The 26,554-nt window shown below is 37.8% G+C and overlaps 1 protein-coding gene across 1 annotated transcript in view; it reads left to right on the top strand.

The window, feature by feature from the left end:
• Nucleotides 1-1,519: 1,519 nt before the first annotated feature.
• PRMT7 (protein arginine methyltransferase 7) overlaps nt 1,520-26,554 on the top strand; it is a 79,959-nt gene continuing 54,924 nt past the window's right edge. Inside the window, exons 1-7 of the mRNA XM_088962270.1 lie at nt 1,520-2,551; nt 16,518-16,752; nt 18,787-18,912; nt 22,355-22,519; nt 22,606-22,724; nt 22,817-22,920; nt 23,337-23,599. Of these exons, the coding sequence (XP_088818396.1) occupies nt 2,214-2,551; nt 16,518-16,752; nt 18,787-18,912; nt 22,355-22,519; nt 22,606-22,724; nt 22,817-22,920; nt 23,337-23,599 (1,350 nt within the window). The 5' untranslated portion in view covers nt 1,520-2,213. The remainder of the gene's footprint in view (nt 2,552-16,517; nt 16,753-18,786; nt 18,913-22,354; nt 22,520-22,605; nt 22,725-22,816; nt 22,921-23,336; nt 23,600-26,554) is intronic.

Genomic DNA, 26,554 nt, shown 5'->3' on the forward strand with positions numbered 1-26,554 from the left:
TGTAAGGACCTTTGCCAATGAAGAACACTCGCTCCTAAACTATTTCACTTGCAAACTTGTAAGGACCTTTGCCGATGAAGAACACTTGCTCCTAAAGACTCATAAAATCGTATAAGTGTTGTTAAGGTGGAGGCGTTGCCGGAGGCGGCGAGGGGCAATGGCGCTAATGAATGATATGCAAGAGGAAGAAGATGAATAGTAATTTTACCCTTATTTGATATTATTTTTAAAAAGTTAACCTATTTTTTAAATTTTATTAAAAATATTACTTTTATTGATATTAGGGCCCAAAAGTTGCCCTTATCTGTTATAATCCAAAAAGTATAGAGCGTGGTGACTTGTGAAGCACTTGCCTTGTGGCAAGGTTTACATTTTCAAGGGCATTGCAATTAATGTTCTGTACTTTTTTTGAATGTCTCGTGGTAGGTCATTCTTTCAATCATCTAGGTCAATTTGGTCAAGATATGACATCATAAAAGAAATAATAAAAATATATAAAAAATTAAAGTTATAGAAAAAAATTGGACATGCCTCTAACATCATAGATTTGTCAATTCAATATCACTTATTTTGAATAAACATAAGTAAAATAAATTAGATTTATTGTTTTTGAATGTCTAGTTAGGATCCATTTGGTTCCCTTAGAATAGGTGTCTGGAATGGGAATTATAATTATTACCCATTTAATTGTAACCGTTTATTTGGTTTGAATGGGCCATTCCTATTCCCATTCCTGGTGGAGTGGAATTCTCCCATGTGAATGGCCATTCCAAGCTCCCCCCTTGGGAATGGGATTCCCATTCTATGGTCTACTAAGAAGTAAAGAACTCATCACAAAAAAACCCAAATCCTAATATTAATTAAATATTGTTAAAGTAATAATAAAATAATATCGTATTAATAATTAAATTATAATAAAACAAATAATTGTTAATAAAATGTTAGTAAGATAACAATAAAATAATATTACTATAATAAAATATTAATACAATATAATTAAGGCAATTAAATAATAATAATAATAACTATGTTAATAATTAAATAATAAAATATTAGTACTATAATAATAAAAAATAAAGATATTAATTATTAACTAGTAAAAAATAATATTAAAATAATAGAACAAAAAATAATGAATATTAATAAAATAATAAAAAATAACATTAAAATATAATAACATAATAATTCAATAATAAACTATTAATAAAGCTAATAAAGTAATAATAAGATAAGAAAATATTCCTAAACTAAGAATAAATACTAAGTTATTAATTAATAAATAATAATAAAATAATAAATAACAAAGTAAAAAAGTAACAAAGTAGTATAATAGCTAAGATTGAGATCGAGGGAGGCAATATACTATGCATGAAAACAACAAAATAGTATAATTCGATTTCTTATTAAAGAAAGAACATACTGGGTTAAATGATCCAAAATTGAAACTTGGATTTGAGATAAACTAGTAATGATGCCCCCAAGAGATGCTTATTTATCTCTTTATCTCTTTGAACTCGACAGGTCCAGATTAGGAAACTTGGATTTGAGTTTTTCCTGATAAGATTCAAATAGCCTGGAAAACTTCATCTTCTTCCATTGGTTTTAGTGTTGGTGTGAGATCGAACTTATCCCATCATTTAATGTCTAGATGAGTTGTAACGGTCCAACCACTTCAACTCCAACAGCAGAAAGCTGAAGCGGATGAATCATCATTTTTACAGTGAACCGGATCAACATCCGGGTAGGGTTTTAGAACAGTGGTTAAATCAGTTTAACTGTTCAGACGACGATCCATTTAGAACACTGATTGCTCTTCATAGGGCAAATCTGTGCCCATACCGTTCTAACAGTTTTTCGCAATCTTGCATTAGGAATATCTCCTACGAAATAAAACACACAAAGTACGATATTCTCAATGCAAAAGGCTGCTCGAATGACTGAAGCCGAACTCCAATATAGTGGCTTCAAAGCCTTCAATTCAAATACCCCAACTCCTTTACGAAACCTAGTGTAACGAAGACCCGACGAGACCAGCAAGTGAAGACTGGTACAATGAAATTGAAGCACATACCAACTCCTTTCCCCTTACCCTTTCTTTGTCAGACTAACAAGGCTCAAGCATCCGAATCATAAAGAGAAGACTCGACGCTATCACTCACTGCTTAGTTACCCATAATGTCTCTCTGCATTTTTCATTTGAAGCTCGACGTTCGATGCTCATGGCTTCCTCAATATGCAGAACACTTGTTTCCAATATTGTCCTTCACCCCATAACCCGTCTCAACCCTTCATCGTTCGGCCGCATCAAGTGCCAGCCGGTTCGAAGCATGAGCTCTAAATTGTCTCAGCGCATTTTTCAGTTGAGATTCAATCCCTTGACAGGAAACTCGGAATGGGTAGTCATCGAAGAGAGCGAAGAAGAAAATTCACCTAAAGCCCTATTGTCATCGACGTCTTATCTCGACATGCTTAACGACTCACCGCGGAATAGAGCATTCTGTAAAGCCATAGAAAAGACCGTAATAAAGCCATGCCATGTTCTTGATATCGGGTACCTTAACGTTCTTTCCTTTTTTGGGTTTCTATCTCTAATTTTTCTCGTTTAAATAAATTCGAGTTCTGATGTCTCAGTGATACCGCATAGATTGTTGATTTGAGTTAGCTGATTTACTTTATAAACACAAGGAGCGTTGAAACTTTTCTTTTTAAATAAATTCAGCGCATTGTAAGTAAAAGTGGAAGTTCCCCTCTGTAATTCAATGCATTTCTTTCTGTAGTTAGTTATTTTAGTTACTTCTGAACCCCTCTGATAATACTGTCACTGAAATGATGAATATGTATTCAGCTAACTTATGAGTTTGTTGACAAGTTTCATTTTTATTCCTCCAGGATGCCTAAACACTCATATTTCCCTCTACTTCACTTATATCATTAGGTTACCATTAGAATTTCTTCACCATTAAAGGATGGACTCTTAACCTAAATACTTCTCAAGCCTCATCCCGAAAATACTGTTACTGAGATGATGAATGGGTCTTCAACTAGATTATGTGTTTGTTTGACAATTTTCACTTCTATTCCTCCAGGATGCCTACATGCTCATATATTCCCTCTACTTCACTCAGATCATCAAGCTACCTTTAGAATTTCTTTGACCATTAAATGATGAACTCTTCATCTAAATATGGGCTTTGATGTCTGAGTTTGTGCAACCTTCATATCACCATCTGAGACATGATGCTCTGAAGCAGTGTTTTAAAAGTGCAAGGCACATGGTGAGGTGCGCACCTTTTCAAAGCAAGGCACAAAAATGCAAAAAATGCTAAAAATTAAAAAAGCTAAAAAATTTAAAAAGCAAAATATTAAAAATATTAAACACAATATTAATTTTAAAAGTATAAACTTAAATTTTAAAATAAATGTTTTTAAAAAACTTTTATCTCATATTAAAATACATAAACATGACATGTAAAACATATTTAAAATGAAAATTTAAAATAAAATCAAGCATAACATATAAAACATATTCTAGCATGTAAAACTCTCAATCTCATTATTTTTTTTCCAACTGCTTTACTTCAAATAACTAATGTGATGTTTTTTTGGTAATAAAATAAAAACATATTAAAAGAAAAAAAAGAAATTATAGGGAAGAGTGACAAAAAATACTCAAAATAAGAATGAAGAAAAGCAAGAATTCAACTCCCAGCCAAGCAAACCAACTGAAGCTCAAAAAACCAAACACAAACTCGAAAGCCTAGCAAAACATCAAAACAAACCCCCTTGACACCACTGGAAGCAAAAGCAACCCAAAAAACAACTCAGACTCAAAAGAAAAACACAAAAGATACAACTCTCATTCCCATGCACCACTAGCCCAAAAACACCCTCACAAAAATACAACCTTTTGACCACTAAGATCTTCTTGTGGATATCTAGATCTTCAAGATTTTCTTGTTTGGTTTAATCCCAAAGAGACTCCCTTTTAGTTCGACAAAAGCCTTCGAAACCAAAACATCTTGATGTTTTTCAGTCTAGCTAATGCGATGTTAAACATTATGCATTCTTGATTCCACATGTTGCCTTTATACCAAATCTCTCAAGGCAAATCCAAACAAGTTTATATCAAGGTTGTAAATTCTTAATCCCTATAAAAAAGGTTTTATAACTGATAAAGTTTAGACCTGCACTACAATTCAGTTGGAATTAGTAGTAGAAGAATGTTAGAGGAGATGGAAGAGAGAACAAGAAGAGAAGAGAAGAGAGGAGAGGAGAAGAAGAAACTAGTTCGAACAAGAGAGAAAAGTCAATTCTCTCTAGTCGGCCAGGTCTGTTATGCCCCTACTTAAGTATGGGACAAATCACTTAACTTAAACATTACACCTCACACCAAAACATAAAAGACTAAACAACCCCTACACACTCCCCCTCAAGCTAGTGAGTATATATCATATAGTCCCAGCTCGTTACATATGTAGTCCACTCTTATCCGGCTCAACCCTTTGGTGAACAAGAATGCTCATTGACTTCTTGTGTGAACATATGTAGTATCTATCACTCTACTAAGCACCTTCTCTCTCACAAAGTGACAATCAACTTCAATATATTTTGTTCTCTCATTAAAAACTTGATCAGAAGAGATGTGGACTACAACTTGGTTGTCACAATAAAGCTTCATCGGAGTGTTAATCGAGTACCCCATCTCTTGTAGAAGATTTCTCAGCCACACTAGTTCACAAGTTGTATGTGCTATTGGCTTTGTATTCAGCTTCTGCATTGCTTCTTGCCACCACTATCTGCTTCTTACTCTTTCATGTCACCAAATTACCCCCAAGAAAGGTACAATAACCTGTATTGGAAATTTTGTCAGAGATAGAGCCAGCCCAATCGGCATTAGTGTATACCTCAATTTCAAGGTTTCCTCCACTCTTATATAGCAAGCCATGACCAGGAGCTCCCTTCAAATACCTTACAATCCTCAGAACTGCATTCCTATGTGGAACTCGAGGATTTTGCATAAACTGAATCACCACACTAATTGCAAATGAAATATCTGGCCGAGTGATGGTTAGGTAGTTTAGCTTGCCCACCAACCTCTTGTACCTTCTAGGGTCCTTGAACTCCTCAGCCACATCACTACTCATCTTGGTATTTGGTTCCATAGGTGTTTCAGCTGGTTTGGCACCTAACAATCCTATCTCCTCCAACAAATCAAGAACATACTTCCTCTAACACAGGTTAACACCTTGCTATTTCTATCCCCAAGAAATATTTCAATTTACCAAGGTCCTTTGTTTGGAAATACTCTTGTATACAGGTCTTCAGCCGATCAATCCCCAACCTGTTACTGTCAGTAATAACAATGTCATCTACATATACCACCAGTAAAATCTTCCTAGTATGTGAATCATAGCTGAATATTGAGTGATCAACCTAGCACTATTTCATGCCAAACTTTTTTATCACTTCACTAAATCTACCAAACCACGCATTGGGGGACTGTTTGAGTCCACAAATGGCCTTCTTTAGAGTACACACCTTACCACCATCCTCCCCCTGAGCAACAAACCCTGATGGTTGCTCCATATAGACCTCCTCAAGGAGACACCATGTAAAAAAGCATTCTTGATGTCAAGTTGAAACAAAGGCCAATCATACATAGAAGCTAGAGATATCAAAACATGAACTTAACCAATTTTAGCAACTAGAGAGAAGGTCTCGGTGTAGTCAATACCATACATTTGGGAATATCCTTTGGCAACTAGTCTAGCTTTCAACCGCTCTACACTACCATCAGGTAAATACTTAACAGTGTATACGTACTTACAACATACAACGTGTTTACCAGGGGTAGCATGGTGAGATCCTACGTACGATTATGAGCCAAAGCTGGGGGTTCTTCTTCCATTGCATAGGGCTACCCTAGAGAGGCAAGAGCTTCTTGGACATCCGTAGAAACAAAGATAGAAGACAACATTGAAACAAACTAGTGATGGGAAGCAGAAAGGTGAGATACAAAAACATAATTTGAAATGGGATGAAGTGTGCAACTGCGTTTGCCTTTCTGCAAGGTAATAGGAAGATCAAGGTTAGAAATAGGAAGTGGGGCTGGTGTGGGAACAAATGCCGGATCTGTCTACAACGAAGAAAATAGAGGAGCTGGTACGTGTAGTCGATGCGTATACACTTGGCGGATGGGTGGCCATTCAATGGGGAGTTGCACTGGAGGCGAAGACTTGGTCACTATTGGAACAAGTGGGATAGGGTCGTCAATAGGAACTGGAAGAGGAAGAGGATGCGAGAAGAAGAAGAAGAAGAGACATCACCTGGCCTAAAAAAAAACGGAATAGACTCAAATAAAGTAATATCAGGGCACACAAAGGAATGCTGAGAGCTAGGGTTATAACACTTACACCTTTTCTGGGTCCGGGAATAGCCAAGGAAAATACACTTAATGGATCGTGCATCTAACTTGTCCCTTCCCGGTCCAATATTATGAACAAAATTGACACACCCAAAAACCTGAGGAGTAAGGGGAAACAAAGACAAGGTAGGAAACAAAGTGGTGAAGGGAGAATGACCTTCAAGGATGGGTGTGGGCATCCGGTTAACGAAGAAGAAAGATGTAAGTACAACATCACTCCAAAAACGTTTCGGTACATTCATATGGTGCAAAAGGGACCAAGCGGTTTCCAAAAGATGGCGGTTTTTTCTCTCAATCACCCCATTTTGCTGTGGGATGTAGGTACATGAGGTCTGATGGATAATGCCACGTTGTCCCAAACACTCTTGAAACAGTGTATAAAAGTATTCTCAGCCATTATCAAAATGAAGGATCTTAATGTATACACCAAATTGGTTGCGGATTTCAACATAAAATTTTTGGAAAATGGAAAATAAATCACTCCTTTCTTTCATAAGATAAAGCCATGCCATCATTGAATAATTATCAACAAAAATAACAAAGTATTTGTAACCATTGTATGACGCTATTTTATTTGGACCCCAAATATCTGAATGAACTAAAGAAAAAGGACTCAACATATGATTATCAACCTTAGGACTAAAGAGAACACGATGATGTTCCCTAATTGGCACGACTCACAATCCAAAACAGATAGGCGACTCAACGACAAAACAAGTGACTTCAATGCTTTAAGTGATGGATGACCAAGTCTACAGTGCCACGGAAGAGGAGAATGAGATGTTTAAAGAGTTGTTAGCAAACCACCACCACCATCAAGGTAATATAGTCCACTAGCTTTATGCCCTTTACCAATCTTCATCCCCGTTTTGAGATCTTGAAAAACACAAGTAGAGGAGTAAAAGGTGATAGAGAAATTAAGAGACTTGGTCAGCTTACTAACAGACTTAAGATTCAATGGAAATTTGGGAACATGCAAAATTGAGGACAATGATAAAGGGTCTATGTCAATATTACCAACACTACAAATGGAAGATGTGGAACCATTAATAAGGATAAGAGAGTGTGATGTAGGGCAGTGAGAAAGGGAGAAAAGCACTCATGGAATCCTAGTCATGTGATTGAAAGCTCTAGAGTCGATAATCCAATGGGTGGGTTTGGATGCTAGACAAGCCATATTTGAATGTGCTAGGGTAGTTATATTCTGTTGAGATGTGGCCTGTATAAATCACTCATACTCATCACATGGAACACTCATCATCTTCTTCCTGGAGACATCTGTAGATGTAGAAGAGATCTGGTTAGCTGTTTACTATCTTTTCTTGAACTACCATCATTGGCTACTGCATGATTTGCCCAAGTTGAAGGTGGGCCTGCAAATCATAACAAAAGTTGATGGTGTGCCCTTCCATACCACAATGTGTACGCCACGGACCATTACTACGTCCTCTGCCACGAGCTCCCCCTGAATCTCGACCTCCAATATGTCCACCACCACGAGTATACATGGGTTGACCACCACCACTACGACCATACATGGGTCCACTACCGGTCTACCACCACTATGACCAGGCCGAACTCCTTGAGCTCCCTCTCTAATCCCACGACCTCCCCCTCTCGTCACTACAAAAGCAGACTTGTTAAAGATATTAGAATTCTCTGTAGGTCCAATAGAAATCCTCCAAAGTTGGGCAAATACCTCTTCTAGAGAAGGAAGAGCTGACCCACCTAATATCTATGCTCTCAATTGGTTAATATTCAGGTTTCAACCCTACTAAAAATCTGGTCAGGTCTAATTGTTCTCTCTGTTGTTGCTGAATCTTAACATCAGATGCGAGGGGATGGTACACATTCAACTCATTACTAAGATTCCTCGTGCTAGCATAGTTTTCCTCAAGACTTTGATTACCCTGTTGCAGATTAAAGTGCTCCTGATAAAGCTGATACGCTATAGTAGTATTGTTTTGTCTAGAGTACAATTTCTTGGCATGGTCCCAAATCTCCTTGGCTGTATCTAAGAACATAAAATTCATACTGATCTTGGGTTTCATATTATTCCATAACGAGGTCATAATCTATGCATCTTCTTGTTCCCAATCACTGTACTCCTGAGAATCAGTGGGAGGTTTTTCTTTTCTTACATGCTTCACTTTCTCCTTGGCTCTAAGAAAGACCTCTATAGATTTCGCCCAAGGCACATAGTTCTCCCCATTCAATTTGACAGAAGTCATCTGAACGTTCAGGTAACCGGTGGGAACCATAACACTAGATTTGTGTTCACTACTGTCTCTCATATCTGATTTTTTTTTTCTTTTACCTTCCCCTTTTTTTTCTCTTACCTGTATATCACACTTCTAATTCATTTTTCACCACACTACACACTAGTGACAAGTTATTGGTGAAAACACCTACATTCACAGTTTTCAGCAATAACAGTCACTGATATTCTTCACTCTCAGCACCCCAAAACTACGTGAATACACACCATAACCATAGCAACTCACCAACCACTCGATTCACATTGAAACACCCATACAACCCACCTATCTGATCAACAAAAAACCAACCTGCACTCGACTGTCCACTGCACCACCTGAAACAGCCCTCTTCATACCATCAATTAGAGGGCTTCCTACAAACCATTACAAACACCCAGTAAACCACTGACAGGAAGCATGAAAACCTCCAATGGGAAAGGGCGATCACTCTTTTTCAGCCCTTTTCTTATCTCTAACATATGATAATGAAATCTGGAAAACCCTAGGCTGAATGGCGATGGAAAAGAATTCTGGGCAGATCTGAATTTGTCACAGTAGCTCTGATGCCATGATAAAGTTTAGACCTGCACTAGAATTCGGTTAGAAATAGTAGTAGAAGAAGGTTAGAGGTGATAGAAGATAGAAGAAGAAGAGAAGAAGAAGAGAAGAGAAGAGAAGAGAGGAGAAGAGGAAACTGGTTCGAACAAGAGAGAAAAGTCAATTCTCTCTAGTCGGCCAGGTTATATGTATAGTTTTCTATAATAAAGCAAATGGTGTGTTATGCCCTTACTTAAGTGTGGGACACATCACTTAACTTAAACATTACACCTCACAGCAAAACATAAACAAAAAGACTAAACTACCCCTACACAGTCGACACTAAAATACCTTTAAGTGTCTTTTAAAAACATCTTTTTATTAAGATGAATGAATGAGCAACATTAGCAAATAAGGGGTTCTTAGGTCTAGGGGCGGAGCCCCTAGCCCAGCTGATAGGCATAGAAATCAGAAAAAATGCACAAAATTTCCAAAGGCTTGTGCCTGGGCTGAAGTTAATAAGCTTAGCTGTGCCCCTTAGGGTAGAGAATAACATTTTTCTTATTAGTGAAACCCTACCACAAGTTAGTATTTATTTTACTATTAACTAGTTCTCATATATGCCAGATCTATAAGAGATACATATTGCCTATACTTTTTTTGGCAATAAATAAAAAAGAGAATTCATTAAGAAAAAAGAGAGAAATTTACGAAGTGGTCACAAGGAGTCACCTGTCACCCTCAATACAGAACAGAAAGATCAATAGCCCTAGAGGTCTGTCTTCCCCTTTTAGCCTTCCACTATTAGCTCCCCAAAGCCAAAATCAAAATTATCCAAACCTGAACAGGAAATAACCCAAAAATACAATAAAAGAATCTTAAACCCCTAAACAACCTGAAAAGATCTAACTGACTGACCCTCAAGAATCCAATGCCCACAACCCTAACACCAAGCAAACACAAGACCCTTCAAATAATTGCGCAACCAATTGCTCAGTTATTCATCAGCTTCAGTGACTGCAGCAAGAGCCTACACCCATACTTTTCTCCTTTTCCTTCCCTACCTTAGCTAATTTCTTCCTCATTCCTCAATGTCATGATCCTCTAAACAGTTCTCAATATTCCTACCTTCTCTCCAACCTCTATTCCAAATGTTGCTTTGTTAACATTAATCTCACCCAACTTATCCTTTTCAACTCCTTCACCACCAGTGTCCTCGCCCTCCTCTCCCCCCTCAACCCTTTCCTTTTCACTCCCTTCCCAAAACAAGATTCGACTCATTGCTTAAGTTCTGTCACTCCGCTAACCCCAGCCCCTCTCTTCCCTTTCTCCTCCTACCCTCTTCGAAATCTCTTGTTTTTTCTTTTTTTTTGCCTCTAAAAGCCTAGTTGTCTCCTCTTTGAAATTCACTCTCTATCCTTAATTTATCTCTGGTGTCACTTGAAACAGCTGTTTTACAGCCTTCACCAAGATCGATTATTCAATTTTTGCTTGTACCTCCTCAAATACTCCTCTTTTTCTTGAAGGACACACCTCTGCACTTGGCCAACCTGTGGAACTTTTCTTATTTGAACAACATTCTCCTTCTTCGTGGCTTTCATCTAAGGTTATCTTGTTGTTTCTGTAAACAAGCCTTGTTTTATACCAAGCAAAACCATCCTTATCTTTGGATGAAATCTCCTATATTTTGAATTTGATAATTTAATAATTGCTGTTTGTTAATGTTGACTGTGTAGGGGCATTTTAGTCTTTATATTTATGTTTAAAGCTGCTGATGTGTCATTTTTCTGTTAGATGGTGTGTCCCGTACTTAAGTGGGGAAAAAATAGTCTTTTGTTATTATGGATAGAAAGATATAAATCCAATCTGGCCAACTAGAGAGGAATCTAAGTTCTCTAGTTCAAAACAGAATTTCCTTCTTCTCTATTCTCCTCTCTTCTTCCTCTACTTCTTCTAGTCTCTTTAATATTTCTTCAACCCTAATTTTAACAGAATTCTAGTGCAATTTAGGTTTATAATATGGTATCGGAGCTACTGTGACAAAATCGAATCTGCCCAGAATTTTGGTTTTCTCGCATTCAGCCTAGGGTTTTTTTATTTTTTCTTCATCATCGGTTGAAGATAAGGGAAGGGGCTGAAAAGGAGTGGTCGCCCTCTTCCCTTGGAGGTTTCTGTGCCTCCGGTCAGCAGGTTTGTGGGTGTTTGCTGTGATTCGTAGGAAGCCCCCCTAATCGATAGTGAGAAGAGGGCGTTCGAGTGGTGCAGTGGACTGTCGAGTGCAGGTCGATTGTTTGGTGATTAGATAGGTGGGTTTTATGTAGATTTCAGTGTGGATCGAATGGTTAGTGAGTTCCAAGTAGTGTGGTGAGAATTCGGGTTGTCATGTAGTAGGGTTTTGTGCAGATTTCAGTGTGGATCAAATGGTTAATGAGTTCCAAGTAGTGTGGTGAGAATACAGGTAGTCATGTAGTATGGTTGTGGTGTGGAGAGTGAAGAATTCAGCGACAAGTGGTGCTGAGTGCAGTGTGGTGAGAGGTGAATTAGAAATAATTTTTTTTTTCCAAATATGGGAGATAACAGTGAAAACAAAACTATTGCGATGGTTCCCTCCGACTACCTGAATGTTCAGATGGCTTCTATCAAATTGAATGGGGAAAACTATGTGCCTTGGGTGAAATCCGTAGAGGTCTTTCTTAAAGCTAAGAAGAAAGTGAAGCATATAAGGGAAGAAAAACCCTCTACTAAGTCTCATGAGTATGGTGATTGGGAACAAGAGGATGCACATATTATAACCTAGTTATGAAATAGTATGAAACCCAAGATCAGTATGAATTTTATGTTCCTTGATACAACTAAGGAGGTTTGGGACCATGCCAAGAAGCTGTATTCTTGACAAGACAACACAACTAGAGTGTATCAACTTTATTAGGAATACTTTAATCTGCAATAGGGTAAACAAAGTCTTGAGGAGTACTATGCTTGCATGAGAAACCTTCACAATGAGCTGAACATGTACCATCCCCTCACCTCTGATGTTAAAATTCATCAACAACAAAGATAACAACTAGATGTGACCAGATTTTTGGTAGGACTGAAACCTGAATATGAACCAGTGGGTACAAATACTAGGAGGGTCAACTCTTCCATCTTTAGAAGAGGTGTTTGCTCGTCTTTGGAGGATCGCTATTGAACCTACAGAGAATTCTAGTATCTCTGACAGGTCGACCTTTGCAGTGTCAAGAGGGGGAGGCCGTGGTGTTAGAGGTGGAGCTCAATTTGGTCGTAGTGGTAGTAGTGGAGCGGTGTATGGTTGTAGTGGTGGTGGTGGACCTATGTTTAGTCATGGTGGTGGACATATTGGAGGTCGACATTTAGGGGGAGTTCGTGGTAGAGGATGTAGTTCTAGTCCAAAAAGATGTATGCACTGTGGTATGGAAGGACATACCATCGATTATTGTTATGATTCGCATGACCCACCTTCAACTTGGGCAAATCATGCAGTGACTAGTGATAGTAGTTCCAGACAGGAGGGTCATGCAGCTGATCAGATGCCCTCTATATCTACAAATGTTTTCGAGAAGGAGATGATGAGTGTTCCACGTGATGAGTATGAGAGGTTTGTCCATGCCACATCTCAACAGAATACAACCACTCTTGCACACTCAGGTATGGCTTGTTTGGCATCCAAACCCAACCCTTGGATTATTGACTCTGGAGCCTCCGATCACATGACTGGAACTCCAGGTGTGTTTTCCTCCCTTTCTTAGTGCCCAACATCATACTCTGTTACCCTTGCTAATGGTTCAACATCCTTCATTTGTGGTGTTATTAATATTAAACATAGACCCTTTATCTTTATCCTCAATTTTGTATGTTCCCAAGTTTCCTTTTAACCTTATGTTTGTTAGTAAGTTGACCAAGTCCCTTAAATTGCTCTATCACTTTTTACCTTTCTTGTGTTTTTCAGGATCTCAAGACGGGGATGAGGATTAGTGGAGGGTATGAAGCTGGTGGACTGTATTATCTTCATGGTGGTGGCAGTGCATCAATAACTCTTTAGATATCTCTTTCTCCTCTTTAGTGGAACTGTAGACGGGGATGAGGATTAGATATCTCTTTGGATTGTGAGTCGTGTCAGTTGGGGAAATATCATCGTGTTCCTTTTAGTCCTAGGGTTGATAATCATATGTCGAGTCCTTTTTCTTTAGTTCATTCAGATGTTTGGGGTCCAAATAAAATAATGTCATACAATGGTTATAGATACTTTATTATTTTTGTTGATGATTATTCAAGGATGACGTGGCTTTACCTAATGAAAGAAAGGAGTGAATTGTTTTCCATTTTCCAAAAATTTTATGCTAAAATTTGCAACCAATTTGGTGTATACATTAAGATTTTCCGTTCTGATAATGGCCGTGAATACTTTTATACGCCATTTTAGGAGTATTTGGAACAACGTGGCATTATCCATTAGACTTCATGTTTCTACACCCCACAACAAAATGGGGTAGCTGAGAGAAAGAACCGTCACCTTTTGGAAGCTGCTCGATCCCTTATGCACCATATGAATGTACCCTAACCATTTTGGAGTGATGCTGTGCTTACATCTTGCTTTCTGATTAATCGGATGCCCACACCCATCCTTGAAAGTCATTCTCCCTTCACCATTTTGTTTCCTACCTTGCCTCTGTTTCCCCTTACCCCTTGGGTTTTTGGGTGTGTCTATTTTGTTCATAATCTTGAACCGGGAAGGGACAAGTTAGATGCATGATCCATTAAGTGTATTTTCCTTGGCTATTCCTGGACCCAGAAACGGTATAAGTGTTATAACCCTAGCTCCCGACGTTCCTTTGTATGTGCTGATGTTGCTTTCTTTGAGTCCACTCCGTTTTTCTCGGGGTCAAGTGATGTTTCTTCTTCCTCACCACCTCCTCCTCTTCCAGCCCCTGTTGAGGACCCCATTCCACTTGTTGTGGCTGTGACCAAGTCTTTGCCTCCGATGCAACTTCCTGTTGAACGACCACCTATTCATCAAGTGTATACACATCGACAACATGTATCGACTCCTCCAACTTCATCACTGCCGACAGATCCGACAGTTGTTCCCACACCAGCTACAACCCTAGTTTCTGATCTTGATCTTTCGATTGCCTTGTGGAAAGGTAAACGCAGTTGCACTCTTCATCCTATTTCTAATTATGTTTCTGTCACTCATCTTTCTGCATCCTATCGCCAATTTATCTCCTTGTTATCTTTTATTATTGTTCCTACGGGTGTCCAGGAATCCCTTGCCTCTCCAGGGTGGCGCCATGCAATGGAAGAAGAACTCTTTGCCTTAACTCATAATCATACGTGTGATCTCACCACACTTCCTCCTAGTAAGCAGGCTGTCGGTTGTAAGTGGGTATACACTGTTAAGTATTTACCTGATGGTAGTGTAGAGCGGTTAAAAGCTAGACTAGTTGCCAAAGGGCATCCCAAACATATGATATTGACTACACAAAGACCTCTCCTGTTGCTAAAATTGGTTTAGTTCGTGTTATGATATCTCTAGCTGCTATGTATGGTTGGCCTCTCTTTCAGCTTGACATCAAGAATGCTTTCTTACATGATGATCTACTTGAGGAAGTCTATATGGAGCAACCACCGGGGTTTGTTGCTTAGGGGGAGGATGGTAAGGTGTGCAGAGTAAAGAAGGCCATTTATGGACTTAAATAGTCTCCTCGTGCGTGGTTTGGTAGGTTCAGTGAAGTGGTAAAGAAGTTTAGTATGAAACAGTGTCAGGTTGACCACTCAGTCTCCAGTCATGTTTCGTAGGATGAAAAGATCTTATTGGTGGTATATGTAGATGATATTGTCATTACTAGGAGTGATAGATTGGGAATTGACAGGTTGAAGATCTTTCTGTAGGAACACTTTCAAACAAAGGACCTTGGTAAACTAAAATACTTCTTGGGGATAAAAGTAGCAAGGTCTGAATATGACATTAATTTGTGTAAGAGGAAATATGTTCTTGATTTGTTGGAAGAAATATGATTATTAGGTGTCAAACCAGCTGAAACAGTTATGGAATCAAATACCAAGTCGAGCAGTAATATGGGTGAAGAGTTTGAAGATCCTGGAAGGTACAGGCGATTGGTGGGTAAACTAAACTACCTAACCATTACTCTGCTAGATATTTCATTTGTAGTTAGTGTGGTGAGTCGGTTCATGCAGAAACCTCGGGTTCCATATTGGTATGCAGTTTTAAGGATTGTAAGGTATTTGAAGGGAGCTTCTGGTCGTGGCTTGATATATAAGAGTGGAGGAAATCTCGAAATAGAGGGATATACTGATATTGATTGGGCTGGCTCTATATTTGATAGAAAATCCGCTACAGGTTATTGTACTTTCCTTGGGGTAATCTGGTGAAATAGAAAAGTAAGAAACAAACAGTTGTGGCAAGAAGTAGTGCAAAAGTCAAATACAAAGCTATGGCACACACCACTTGTGAATTAGTGTGGTTGAGAAATCTTCTACAAGAGATGGGATATTCGATTGACACTCCAATGAAGCTTTATTGTGACAACCAAGCTGCAATGCACATCTCTTCTAATCCTGTGTTTCACGAGAGAAAAAAGCATATAGAAGTTGACTGTCACTTTGTGAGAGAGAAGGTGCTGAGTGGAGTGATAGATACTGCACATGTTAACAAAGGAAATCAATGGGCAGACCTATTCACCAAAGGGTTGAGTCGGGGGAGAGTGGACTGCATATGTAACAAGCTGGGACTATATGATATATACTCACCAGCTTGAGGGGGAGTGTTAATGCCAACTGTGTAGGGGTATTTTAGTCTTTATATTTATGTTTAAAGCTGCTGATGTGTAATGTTTCTGTTAGATGATGTGTTCCATACTTAAGCGGGGACAAAGTAGTCTCTTGTTATTATGGATAGAAACATATAAATTCAATCTGGCCAACTAGAGAGGAATCTAAGTTCTCTAGTTCGAACCAGAATTTCCTTCTTCTCTATTCTCCTCTCTTCTTCTTCTACTTCTTCTTCTACTTCTTCTAGTCTCTCTAATATTTCTCCAACCCTAATTCTAACAGAATTCTAGTGCAGATTAGGTTTATAATACTGTTTTCATAAACTGTATCGGTCTTTTTTATCCTTCTTTTCCCTCTCCCACCTTTTCTATTTTCAATTTTTTGGCTTTTCATTTAATGAAAATATGGGTAGTCTGAGACTCTGATTTACTCATTTACATCATTCCCTGGATGACCCTTTTCACATTATTATTAAACATTTTCTGCAGTTCTGGTACTGGTTTGCTATCAATGATGGCTGCACGGGCAATGGATTCTAGTGATGCAAAACAATATACTGGTTCCAAAGGGATAATATCCGCATGTGAGTCTTACCTTCCCATGGCTAAGCTGATGCGGAAAGTTTTGCTAATCAATAATATGGAGAAGAAGATATGTATCTTCCATAAGCGATCTGATGAACTCAAAGTTGGGCAGGATCTTGCTTCACGTGCAAATATTCTAGTAAGAATTACATCTGCATTTTTCGTTGAGATTTATTTATTTATTTTTGAAGTTGTATTAATCAAAAGGATTACAAGTGTGACTGTTCAATAAACATATTAACAACTTTCAGTCAAACCCCCCCCCCCCCCCCCAAAAAAAAAAAAAAAGAAAAAAAAAAGAAAAAAAGAAAAAAAAATCAACATCCAAAAATGAAGAAGAATAAACATTCTGCCCGAATAGTGGATTGACACTCAGTCAACCTCTAAGAGTCTCCACTATTATATTAATCAGCTGCTCTTCTTGAAAGGAGTTTCTGCTCAATATTCCTTTCACCCCAAATGACCCATAGAACAGCCAGAGCTAAAACCATGAAAACTGAAAATTGAGATTTATTGTCATCTTAAGTTTGGTATTGTTTGCTTTTCTTGAAGCTTGACTTGAAAATCAAACAGTTTAGCCACTGCAAATTGAGAAGTTATGCTGTTTGCTTTTGATCATTTCTGTAATCAGAGATAGGGTGCATGCCATGAAAACTGAAAACTCTGCTAAAGTAGAAAAAGAGTAGACATTGCATAAAGAGAGCAACACATTCTTATGGCTCAGCACATCAATTAAGTTCACTTCTCAATTGGGTATATGTGTTTATGTTCTCTACCTTGAGGAGTTAAAGAAGTGGTAGTGGATTTGAAGGTCAATTCCTTGGTCTTCCTTGTATCGCCACAATGATGTGAAGGGTTTTATTTTGTTGAACACAACAGCTCTATAAACATAAATAACTGCAGATTTTGTTTAAAGGGGGAAAATGTTTATAAGTTGACGGCCGTTGTGTAGGCCAGCCAGAGCCTGCATGGTTTACTGACCCAACAGTTTGGTTGATTGAATGTTGACCATTAGATCAGATTTTTACTGTCCTATTCTAAAGAATGTTTTTCTTTTTTTTTTTTGTGGTCAAGATCTTCCATAGGAACTACTTTTTCTTTTCTTTACTTTGTATACTTTACTATTGTAAAATTTGTTTATTTGTTATTATTGTTTTTTATTATGTCATTCTTTCTCCCATCTGTATCTTGTTTCGTTCCCATTTTTCTTCATTTAAAATACATTCTTGTAGATTTTTCTCAAACACGAAACTGTTAGGATACATAAACAGGAAATTTTGGTTCATTTGGATGGTCCCAATTGAGGGCTAGAATGCACTTCCCTTTATCATGGTTTCAATTGTTTTATTATATTCTTCTTTTCAGGTAGGATCTCATAGCTTCAGTAATTTGTAGAGAGATGCTCCAATGTTTTTTCCCATTCTGATGATTGAATGCTAGGTTGACCCTGCATCAGACAGTATGGTGATGAGAAAGTTAGCTGTCACCATGTCTTAAAACACACTTTTGCAGGAATGGAGACTGAAGTGTTGCTTGAGAGAACATATTCCAGGTTTCACATCATGAATATCCTTGAGTCTTGTAATAGGCAGCTTAAATTTGGGGGATTTAATTTAGAATATCATCATCTTGTCACTCATCTGACTTGGCTTTTTACAAGAAATGCAAAGGAAATTTTGTGAATGGAAGGTAAAGTTATCAAAGGACATACACCCTCTTGACCAGAACAAAACTCATATTGTAAAAGGAGTCCAAAATGATGGATTATGCAGTTCTTAAGAGTTGGGGAGATGGTTGAACAGTTGACACAAAAGAAACATTTCCCAGCTCAGATATGCTAATGCAAAGTCTTGCAGTTCACCCTCAAAAAAATGTCAAGAGCTGTGCTGGAATGGCTAGCATATATGCCCCATTGGCCAATTTAGAGAATCCATGCATGTATTTCTTGCATGAAAGAACATCAAATTCCAGTTTTGCTGGTGAATGTTCATATGGGATCCAAGGGTAACTGTCAAATATGATACATTTTTTCATTTCCTATTCTGCATATTTCAAGGTCTCATATCATACGCTATCTCTTGATTATGTTATTTATTTTTAATATTTACTACATGGTATTGCCTTTTGAGTCCTTGCTTACAAGTTAATTGGACATATCTAATTTTAAATGTAGGTTAGTGAGATACTAGACTCAGAATTATTGGGTGAAGGGCTAATACCGACTCTACAACAGGCTCACGATGAGCTATTGGTGGAAAAGCCACAAACTGTTCCATCCCGAGCAACTATTTATGGCCAGGTGTTCAACGGTACCTGATTTTCTTCTTCTATACTTGTTTTCCTTTTGGAAGTGGACATAACATGTCAAAGACGTTTATTAACAGTTCCATGTGAAGCAACTACTTGCTGCCAGGTGTTCAGCCCCACCTAAGGAACTGAGTAGCCATTTGATAACAGCTGATTTTTTTTTTTATTTTTTTTATCAGCAGGGAAATTTTATTAACTGTAAATTGAGATTAGCACAACATGATGGAAAAACCAACAAGCAACAATCCAAGAACATAAAAGTTTACAATGATGCTCCAAATAGCTGCTGTCTCATGACCCTCTGTTTTGCTAGGGTAACAGCCATCCCATTTGCAGTTCTTACCCACTTAAATTCAACATTTAAGTCCTTTGAGATACTTTCCACTTCCCTACATGCCTAAATGTCCAGGGAACATGACAGCTGCACTCTGCCCATGATATGATCAACTTTGAGTCCCCTTCCACGTCCAACTGTTAGAAACCTGATTGCTTTGCTAATCGTAGGCCTTGCAGCAATGCCATCAATTTGTTTTTTTCAAAGAATTTCCTACTCCAATAGGCCCTGGATACAGAACCACCACCCTTCTTTCAGAATTCCTGAATACACTACTTATACCTGCCAATCCTGGATTTCCCATAGAACTCCCATCAAAGTTCAGTTTTAACTTGTTCACTTCTGGAGGTTTCCATTCCATGATTATCCTGTCTATTTTCTTTAGAGGACTGTGCCGCCTCCATCCAAGATCTTACTATTTCATTCGCAGGGAAGACTTGAAAGGTTTCCACTGTCTTTACCCAATGTGTGATCTTTATCTTTATGCATAACAGCTGCAGTTGCTGAACCGAAAAGTTTATTACTTTGTCCTTTATGGTGAATACATTTTTAAGGAGGTTGTGCACTCCTTAATGGCTGAAGCTGAAGCTGCGTAGATTACTATACCCTTGCATATTTTATTACTTAATTATTTTATCCACCAAAAAATGAAGCAATAGGTCGTTCAATTCAGCAACTTCAGATGTTAACAAATGGCCCCTTGGTAGCTATGTCAGATTGTACTGTTGAACTTTCTTTTGGTCAATAAACTTTTTTGGAAAAAAACCTGATTTTATTCTTTATCTTTGTGAAAATTTTCATGGAACATAGATGTTTATATTTGTGTTTTCTTTCTTGAATATATGAATTAAGCTGTTATGAAGTATTAGAAATGCATTTGCATACCTAATTTATTACGATTGTATTGGTAGAACGAAAAAGGGCTAATCTATCCTATATAGTAAAGTAGTATCAGCAGGTAAATGTAGAGTGAAATACTTTCCAATAAATGAAGTGGTGCGTGATACTGTCTAGGTGTGTAGGCTCACTGTCTTCCTATTTAATTTTACCGAGTTGGCTGTCACAAAGAGGGGTCCTTTTATGAATTATGACAGGCAGATTCAGGGGGCTGTTAGGGGGAACGTGTTCTGGGCAGTGTTGTGACTTGGTGATTGTATCTCAAACTGGTGACAGTTGTATTTTTAAGCTTTGTTTATTGAAGCTACCGTTTTCGATAAAAAGAAAAATTATGACAGTCAGATTCACTCTACCTGTCTAAGGGCATGTGATGTGTGCACTTGTGCATATCAGCATATACCTAAGTGTTCTTGTACAAGTCCATGTTACATTTATTTTTGTTTGGTGTCTTATTCCCAAGGTTTAAAATATTCATATCGGTGGAAACACCAATCATCCAAGTACAGAAACATGCCAGAAATGGTGGGATGTCGAAATGTTGTTTGTAAATATTGTGAGAATTACATGGTGGAAACATTATGAAATATGCAAAAATTATACAATGATATTTTATGAAATGATAAGAGAATCATAATTATTATCTTGCTCTAAACCATCAAATAAAAGCCAAGAAATGAAGGTTAATAGACAAGAGAATATGCTGCAAAGTTCTGTGGACTTTAAGAGTTTAAACTAATCTATACAATACAGTAAGTTCAAGCGGATTGAACTTACAGAATGTGCAAATACTTCTAATAAATCAACCAAATAATCTATTACACAAATAAAAACTACGGTTTAGCATCACATTCAAAAAGAATTTTGGACCAGGGGTCATCATCTCCATTAGTTAGGTATTAATATTGCTATTCCACATATCTACAATATTATTGCCAATGCATCACGTTATAATACAATATTGTGTACTCCTTCACATAGCATTATTGGTTATTCATTAGGGAGTATGCCAATTCCTTAGTAATGTGTTGTGTCAGTACCCATGGAAATGGATATATGTTTTTTTTTTTTTTTATAATTGATGGAAATGGAAATATGCTGTAGAAATATTAGGAAATATGTCAACATTTTAAACTATGCTGATGCTTATTCCAAGGTTTCTTTCACAATTTCTTCCCTTTATTACTTATAAGCAACCTTTAAGTTAGGAGAACTTACAATTAGTGCCAGACCTTTAAGAGGGGTAGGATAATGTGGAGGTGTGTCAGGGCAGCATTGGTCTGGACGACTTGGGAGGAGAGAAGTGCAAGAATTTTCACTGAGAATGCAGTGTTGGATTGTGTTGTGAACAGAGTTAGACATTGGGTTACAACCATGGATATCTCTTCCCACTTTCCTTTTGGTGATATTTGGAAGAATTGGGAAGCTGTAGCAAAGGGTTCAGCCAACAAGAAAAAGGTTCCCTCAGCTTGGGTTGGGTACCACCTGAAGAAGGTTTTATAAAACTCAACTTTGATGGAAGCAGTCTAGGTAACCCGGTAGTTTTGGGAATAGGGGGAGTTTACAGAAATAAAGACTGACATATTATTTCTTTATACTTGGATGCAGCAGGAATAGGGGACTCCATTAATGCTGAGTTCCAAGCAGTGTCGCAAAGGGTACAGATAGCTAGAGATATGAATTTTGACAGAGTACTCATTGAAGGGGATTCCAAGCTGGTAGTTGGTTGGTTGAAGGAGACAGACACAATAATATGGACTTACAGGGAAGCTATCAAGAGATTTGAGTGGATGACTACAAATATGGCTGTCAGGATTCAATAGGAAAGGAGACCGGCAAATGGGATGGCAGACTATTTAGCTAAGAAAGGGGTGACTAGGTATCATATGTGTTGGGCTCAATTGTAATATATCTTATGCAATTGAGGCTGCATCTCATACATCTGGTTGGGAAGTTTTAATTGTATATTACTTTGTTTTGATTAAATGAATAAAATTTCTATTATTTTTCAAAAAACAGGTGAAAACTTTAGTTTTTATGTTCCTTTTATTCGTCATTTTTTGTTCCTGTTATGCTTGAACATCTATTCTTTATGATTTATATTAGTTTGTAGTAAAGTAGTTTTTTTAATACATTTTTTGGTGTTGAGAGAGGATTATTCTAATGATATCAAGGCTGAATTACATTTCATCTTTTGATGCTTCAGCTGGTTGAAAGCACATTCTTATGGAAACTGCATGATTTATACAATAATGAAGCAAAAGCATTGGATAATGTACATCTTGTTCCAGCTGAATTGGAGAGAATTTTAAGAGTCAAACCACAACAATATGCTATGCATTGTGATGCAATACCAGAAGAGATAAGATTGGTACGAGCTTGAATTTTCCATTAAAAAGTAATTAGTTCCTTAGCATAAAAGTGGTCTAATTTCTATTCAATTTAGTGTTTATCCAGTTGTCAGATCCATTCAAAGTTTTTGAATTTGACTTTTCAAAACGACCAGAAAGTCATGGACAAACTGAACTACACATAAAGGCAACTAGTGATGGTAGAGTTCATGCTATAGTTTCCTGGTAAATATATTGTCCAGTAATAATAGTCCTCTACCACAAGTTTTCCCTAAGCAATTTGGTTTCGCACAATTATTTTGCTCTTGTCTTCTCAGGTGGGTACTTCAGCTTGATTACGAGGGGACGATCTTCTATTCAACTGCCCCTCGGTGGATAAACTTGCCTTTCAACTGTGAAGATTTGCAAACACAAACTCATAGTGAGTGGTCATACTCGTTCTATCTACACCCAAAACAAATTAAAAAAGGAAAAAGAAAATAAGGCTTCTAATTAAGAAAAGAGCCTCTGGATTATTATTTTTTTGATAAATAAATTCTTTTCCATTAAAATAATGATTGGATACAAGAAAATCCCTTTAAAGGTGTGAGATGCCGCCTCTCCTAACAGCAAATACAAGAACTATAACAGAATTACATGAGTTTTGATGTTAAAGCAAGAGTTACAGTTGTGCCCAGAACAATGTTTCCCTATTTACCCCTTGTTTGGCCAAGGCAAGAGCCTTTGGGTTATTAAATATGATCCGTTTGCTCTTTCCTTGGCATAGGTTTTGAAGATTTTGAATTATTAAATGCATGTCACAGTGGACTAATGAGTCTTTCCTTTTTTTTTTTGCAGATTGGTGTGACCATTGGAAACAGTGTGTTTGGTTCATACCAGGGATAGGAATTTCGGTATCCAAGGATGAGCAGGTTGATTTTCAAGCAGTTCATAATGACATTAGTATCTCATACAATCTCAAGCACGGGGACTCAAAATTGGAACAAGGGTATCCTGACTTTCATACTAGAGGTTGTCAACTTATACTATCACCAGAAAGAATTGCTATATATGGAGACAGAGAATGGAGATATGATATGCTAAGAGCTGTGATGAATGCAGTAAGAAATTATCACTTTTTTTTTTTTTTCATTTGATAACATTTGATTTTACCAAAGATGAAGTGTACAATGGCTGGTGTAAGCCAAGGGAAAATTGTAAAGAGATAAAATAACAATAAGAACCACAATGGTATATTCAATCTTTCTTTTTCCAAATCATGTACCAACCTAGGTGTCCAATGTATATGCAAAAGCATAAACCTCCAATTCCTTTTTGATCATATTAACACTGGTGAATGCCAATCAAACAGGATTTTATTGATAAAGAAAAATCCCTGCTATTCAAGTCAAACACCAGAGAACAGATAAGAGAAAAAACAGCTTGAAGCTAATAGGAAAAAAATCTGCAACTCAACATAAGAACCAGTCTTGTAAATGAACCCCTGTCCCCAGGACTCTCCATGCCATAATAGGTCATACCTTAAAAGTTTTTCTCTTTTGAGACCATTATCTAAAGAGTTTGCTGATCTAGGTGTCCAAATGAATCTGATGTTCAATGAAACAACTAACACTTTGGCCTCTCTAATTAAAAATCTAAAAGCCAAGGTCCCATAAGACTACCCAACAATACACTCAATAACAACTTGGTAGTCACCCTCTCTACTAAGACATTATTCCAACCGAATGAGAAAGCCAGTTTTAGTCCTTGCAGGTGAGCTAGCAATTTTGCTCTAAGAGAGGTACCTTCTCTGATTGGGCCTGAAAAGGTCAACAGAATGTTACCAGCACCTTCTATAAAGACCATTCAAATACTAGAGATACCCACTTTTCCCAAAGGTTGCCCATCAAAGTTTACACTCTCAGTGCAAGCACTCCAAGTTAGAGCCCCTCTAAATGGGCTACATGCCTCCCCTTGAATTCCTTGGTAGGATCCAATTTGCAACTCTAACTGATAGTAGATCAATAAAAATATGCAATTTTTGCTCCAAGTTTTTAAATGTTCTTGAATTTCTTTCATTCAAAAACACTCCAAAGAATTGGTGGGAGCGGATTTAAAAATGATTGTGTGTGGCTCAAGAACAATAGTGTGGGGTTCTGGAAATACAGGCATATTCTGAGAGAAATCAGACATTTAACCAAAGAAATGGGAGCTAGCTTTCTTTGGATTCAAAGATTGGCTAATTATGACAGATGAGTTGACCTAGCAAGGGGCTAACAGGACACAATTGTATTGGGGGAGGGTCATTCCTGGAATGATGACATGATGCATCTAAGGCAACAAATAAAGGCATAGGGGAGAATGAGTTAGGTAGTAAGGCTAGCCTAGAACATTGTGTGATATTTGGTATACTCCATTTTACATATCAGATGAATATTCAGTTACTGATCAATAAAAGGGAAATGACCCCGTCACTTTCATGGTATCTTAAACTCCTTGTAAAGCCAAAATCTCAATCTTGAGAAATAAGTAAAAGGAGAAGCAGTTTGTTCAATCTTGAGAAAGGTGAGAAATAAAAAAAAAAGTCTTGGGAAAGGTTGTCACAACTCACAAAGTTTAGTCTCTCTTCCATCAATCCTCCAATAACTTGATCTTTTAGCCATAGACTGGTCATACATGCCATGCTCGGAAAAGAAAGGTAGGATAGCCTTAATGGATTTCCAAGGGCATCACATTAACACTTTGGAAGCTGAATCAGAATCCCATCAATTCATGTCTCACATTGCCTTCCATTCTTGATAGTCAAATCACCTTCCCATGTTAAGAACAACTCCATGGATATATCCTTATCTTTCACAATATCTTAACCCCTTTTCCTGAAGAGCATTAATTCATACACCACAAGAAATCAATCTATCCTTTAATATGGTCAATACAACGTTCAACAAATTACAGTTAATCAAGGAGGAGCTGAAGGGGAGAAGGAAAGAAGTGGTTGGGGAAGAGGAGAATAGAAAGAAGGAAGTGTTGGAGAAATTATCAAAGCTGGACAGGTTACTAGAAGATGGGGATGGCAAGAGAGAAGTTCAGGTGGAAAGGCCAGTTTTGGAGAAAGAGTTAGAAAGTCTAATTTTAAGGGAGGAAATTAGATGGAGACAAAAATTCAGGTTTAATTGGCTAAAAGGAGATAAAAACTCCGGCCTTTTCCATGCTTTTGCAAGTGGCAGAAGAAGGACAAATCTGATAACAAGAATCCAAGTGGGTGGAAACTTGGGGAGAGATTCAAGAGACGGTGGTGGACTTTTACAAGAGGCTGTATTCAGGTAGACAATGGAGCTGGGTGTCATTGGGCGGCTAGAAAGGTGGTTTGAAAAACAAGTTAGGGAAGCTTTGAAGAGGTTAAACGGGGATAAGGCGCCTGGACCTGACGGCTTTAACTTTAACTTTATTAAAAGTTGCCAGCATTTCATGGAGGAAGATGTTTTGAACTGGTTGCAGGAGTTTTGGGATTCTGGATTACTAGAAAGAAGGGCCAATGCAACTTTTCTTTCCCTAATAAAGAAGAAGGATGGGGCTTTGAACTTGAAAGATTTCAGGCCAATTAGCTTGATATGCAGCCCATACAAGCTTTTGGCTAGTAGGCTGAAAAATGTGGTGCACGAGGTAGTAGGGAAACTCAGATGGCGTTTGTGGAAGGTAGGCAGATCTTGGATGGAGTTTTGGTGGCAAGTGAATGCATAGGCTCAAGATTAAGGAGTGGGAGGCCAAACCTGGTCTGTAACCTGGACATAGAAGAAGCTTACGACCATGTGGAGTGGGGCTTCTTGGAGGAGAGTCAGAGGCTGATGGGGTTTGGGGAGAAGTGGAGAAGCTGGATTTATGGCTGCATCTCTTCAGTGTCCTTTTCCATTATCATCAATGGGGTCTCATTGGAATTTTTTCAAGCATCAAGAGGGCTGAGGCAAGGGGATCTAATTTCCCCCCTGTTGTTTGTATTAGTTATTGAGGTTCCGACTCCTGAATCTTCTGATGAAGAAAAGTTCTCAGTTGGGTTGGACCGAAGGTTTCAAATCAGG

Source organism: Nelumbo lutea, chromosome 1 (assembly GCF_056320005.1).
Source record: "Nelumbo lutea isolate HS-2025 chromosome 1, American lotus-T2T, whole genome shotgun sequence".
NCBI classification, from domain to species: Eukaryota; Viridiplantae; Streptophyta; class Magnoliopsida; order Proteales; family Nelumbonaceae; genus Nelumbo; species Nelumbo lutea.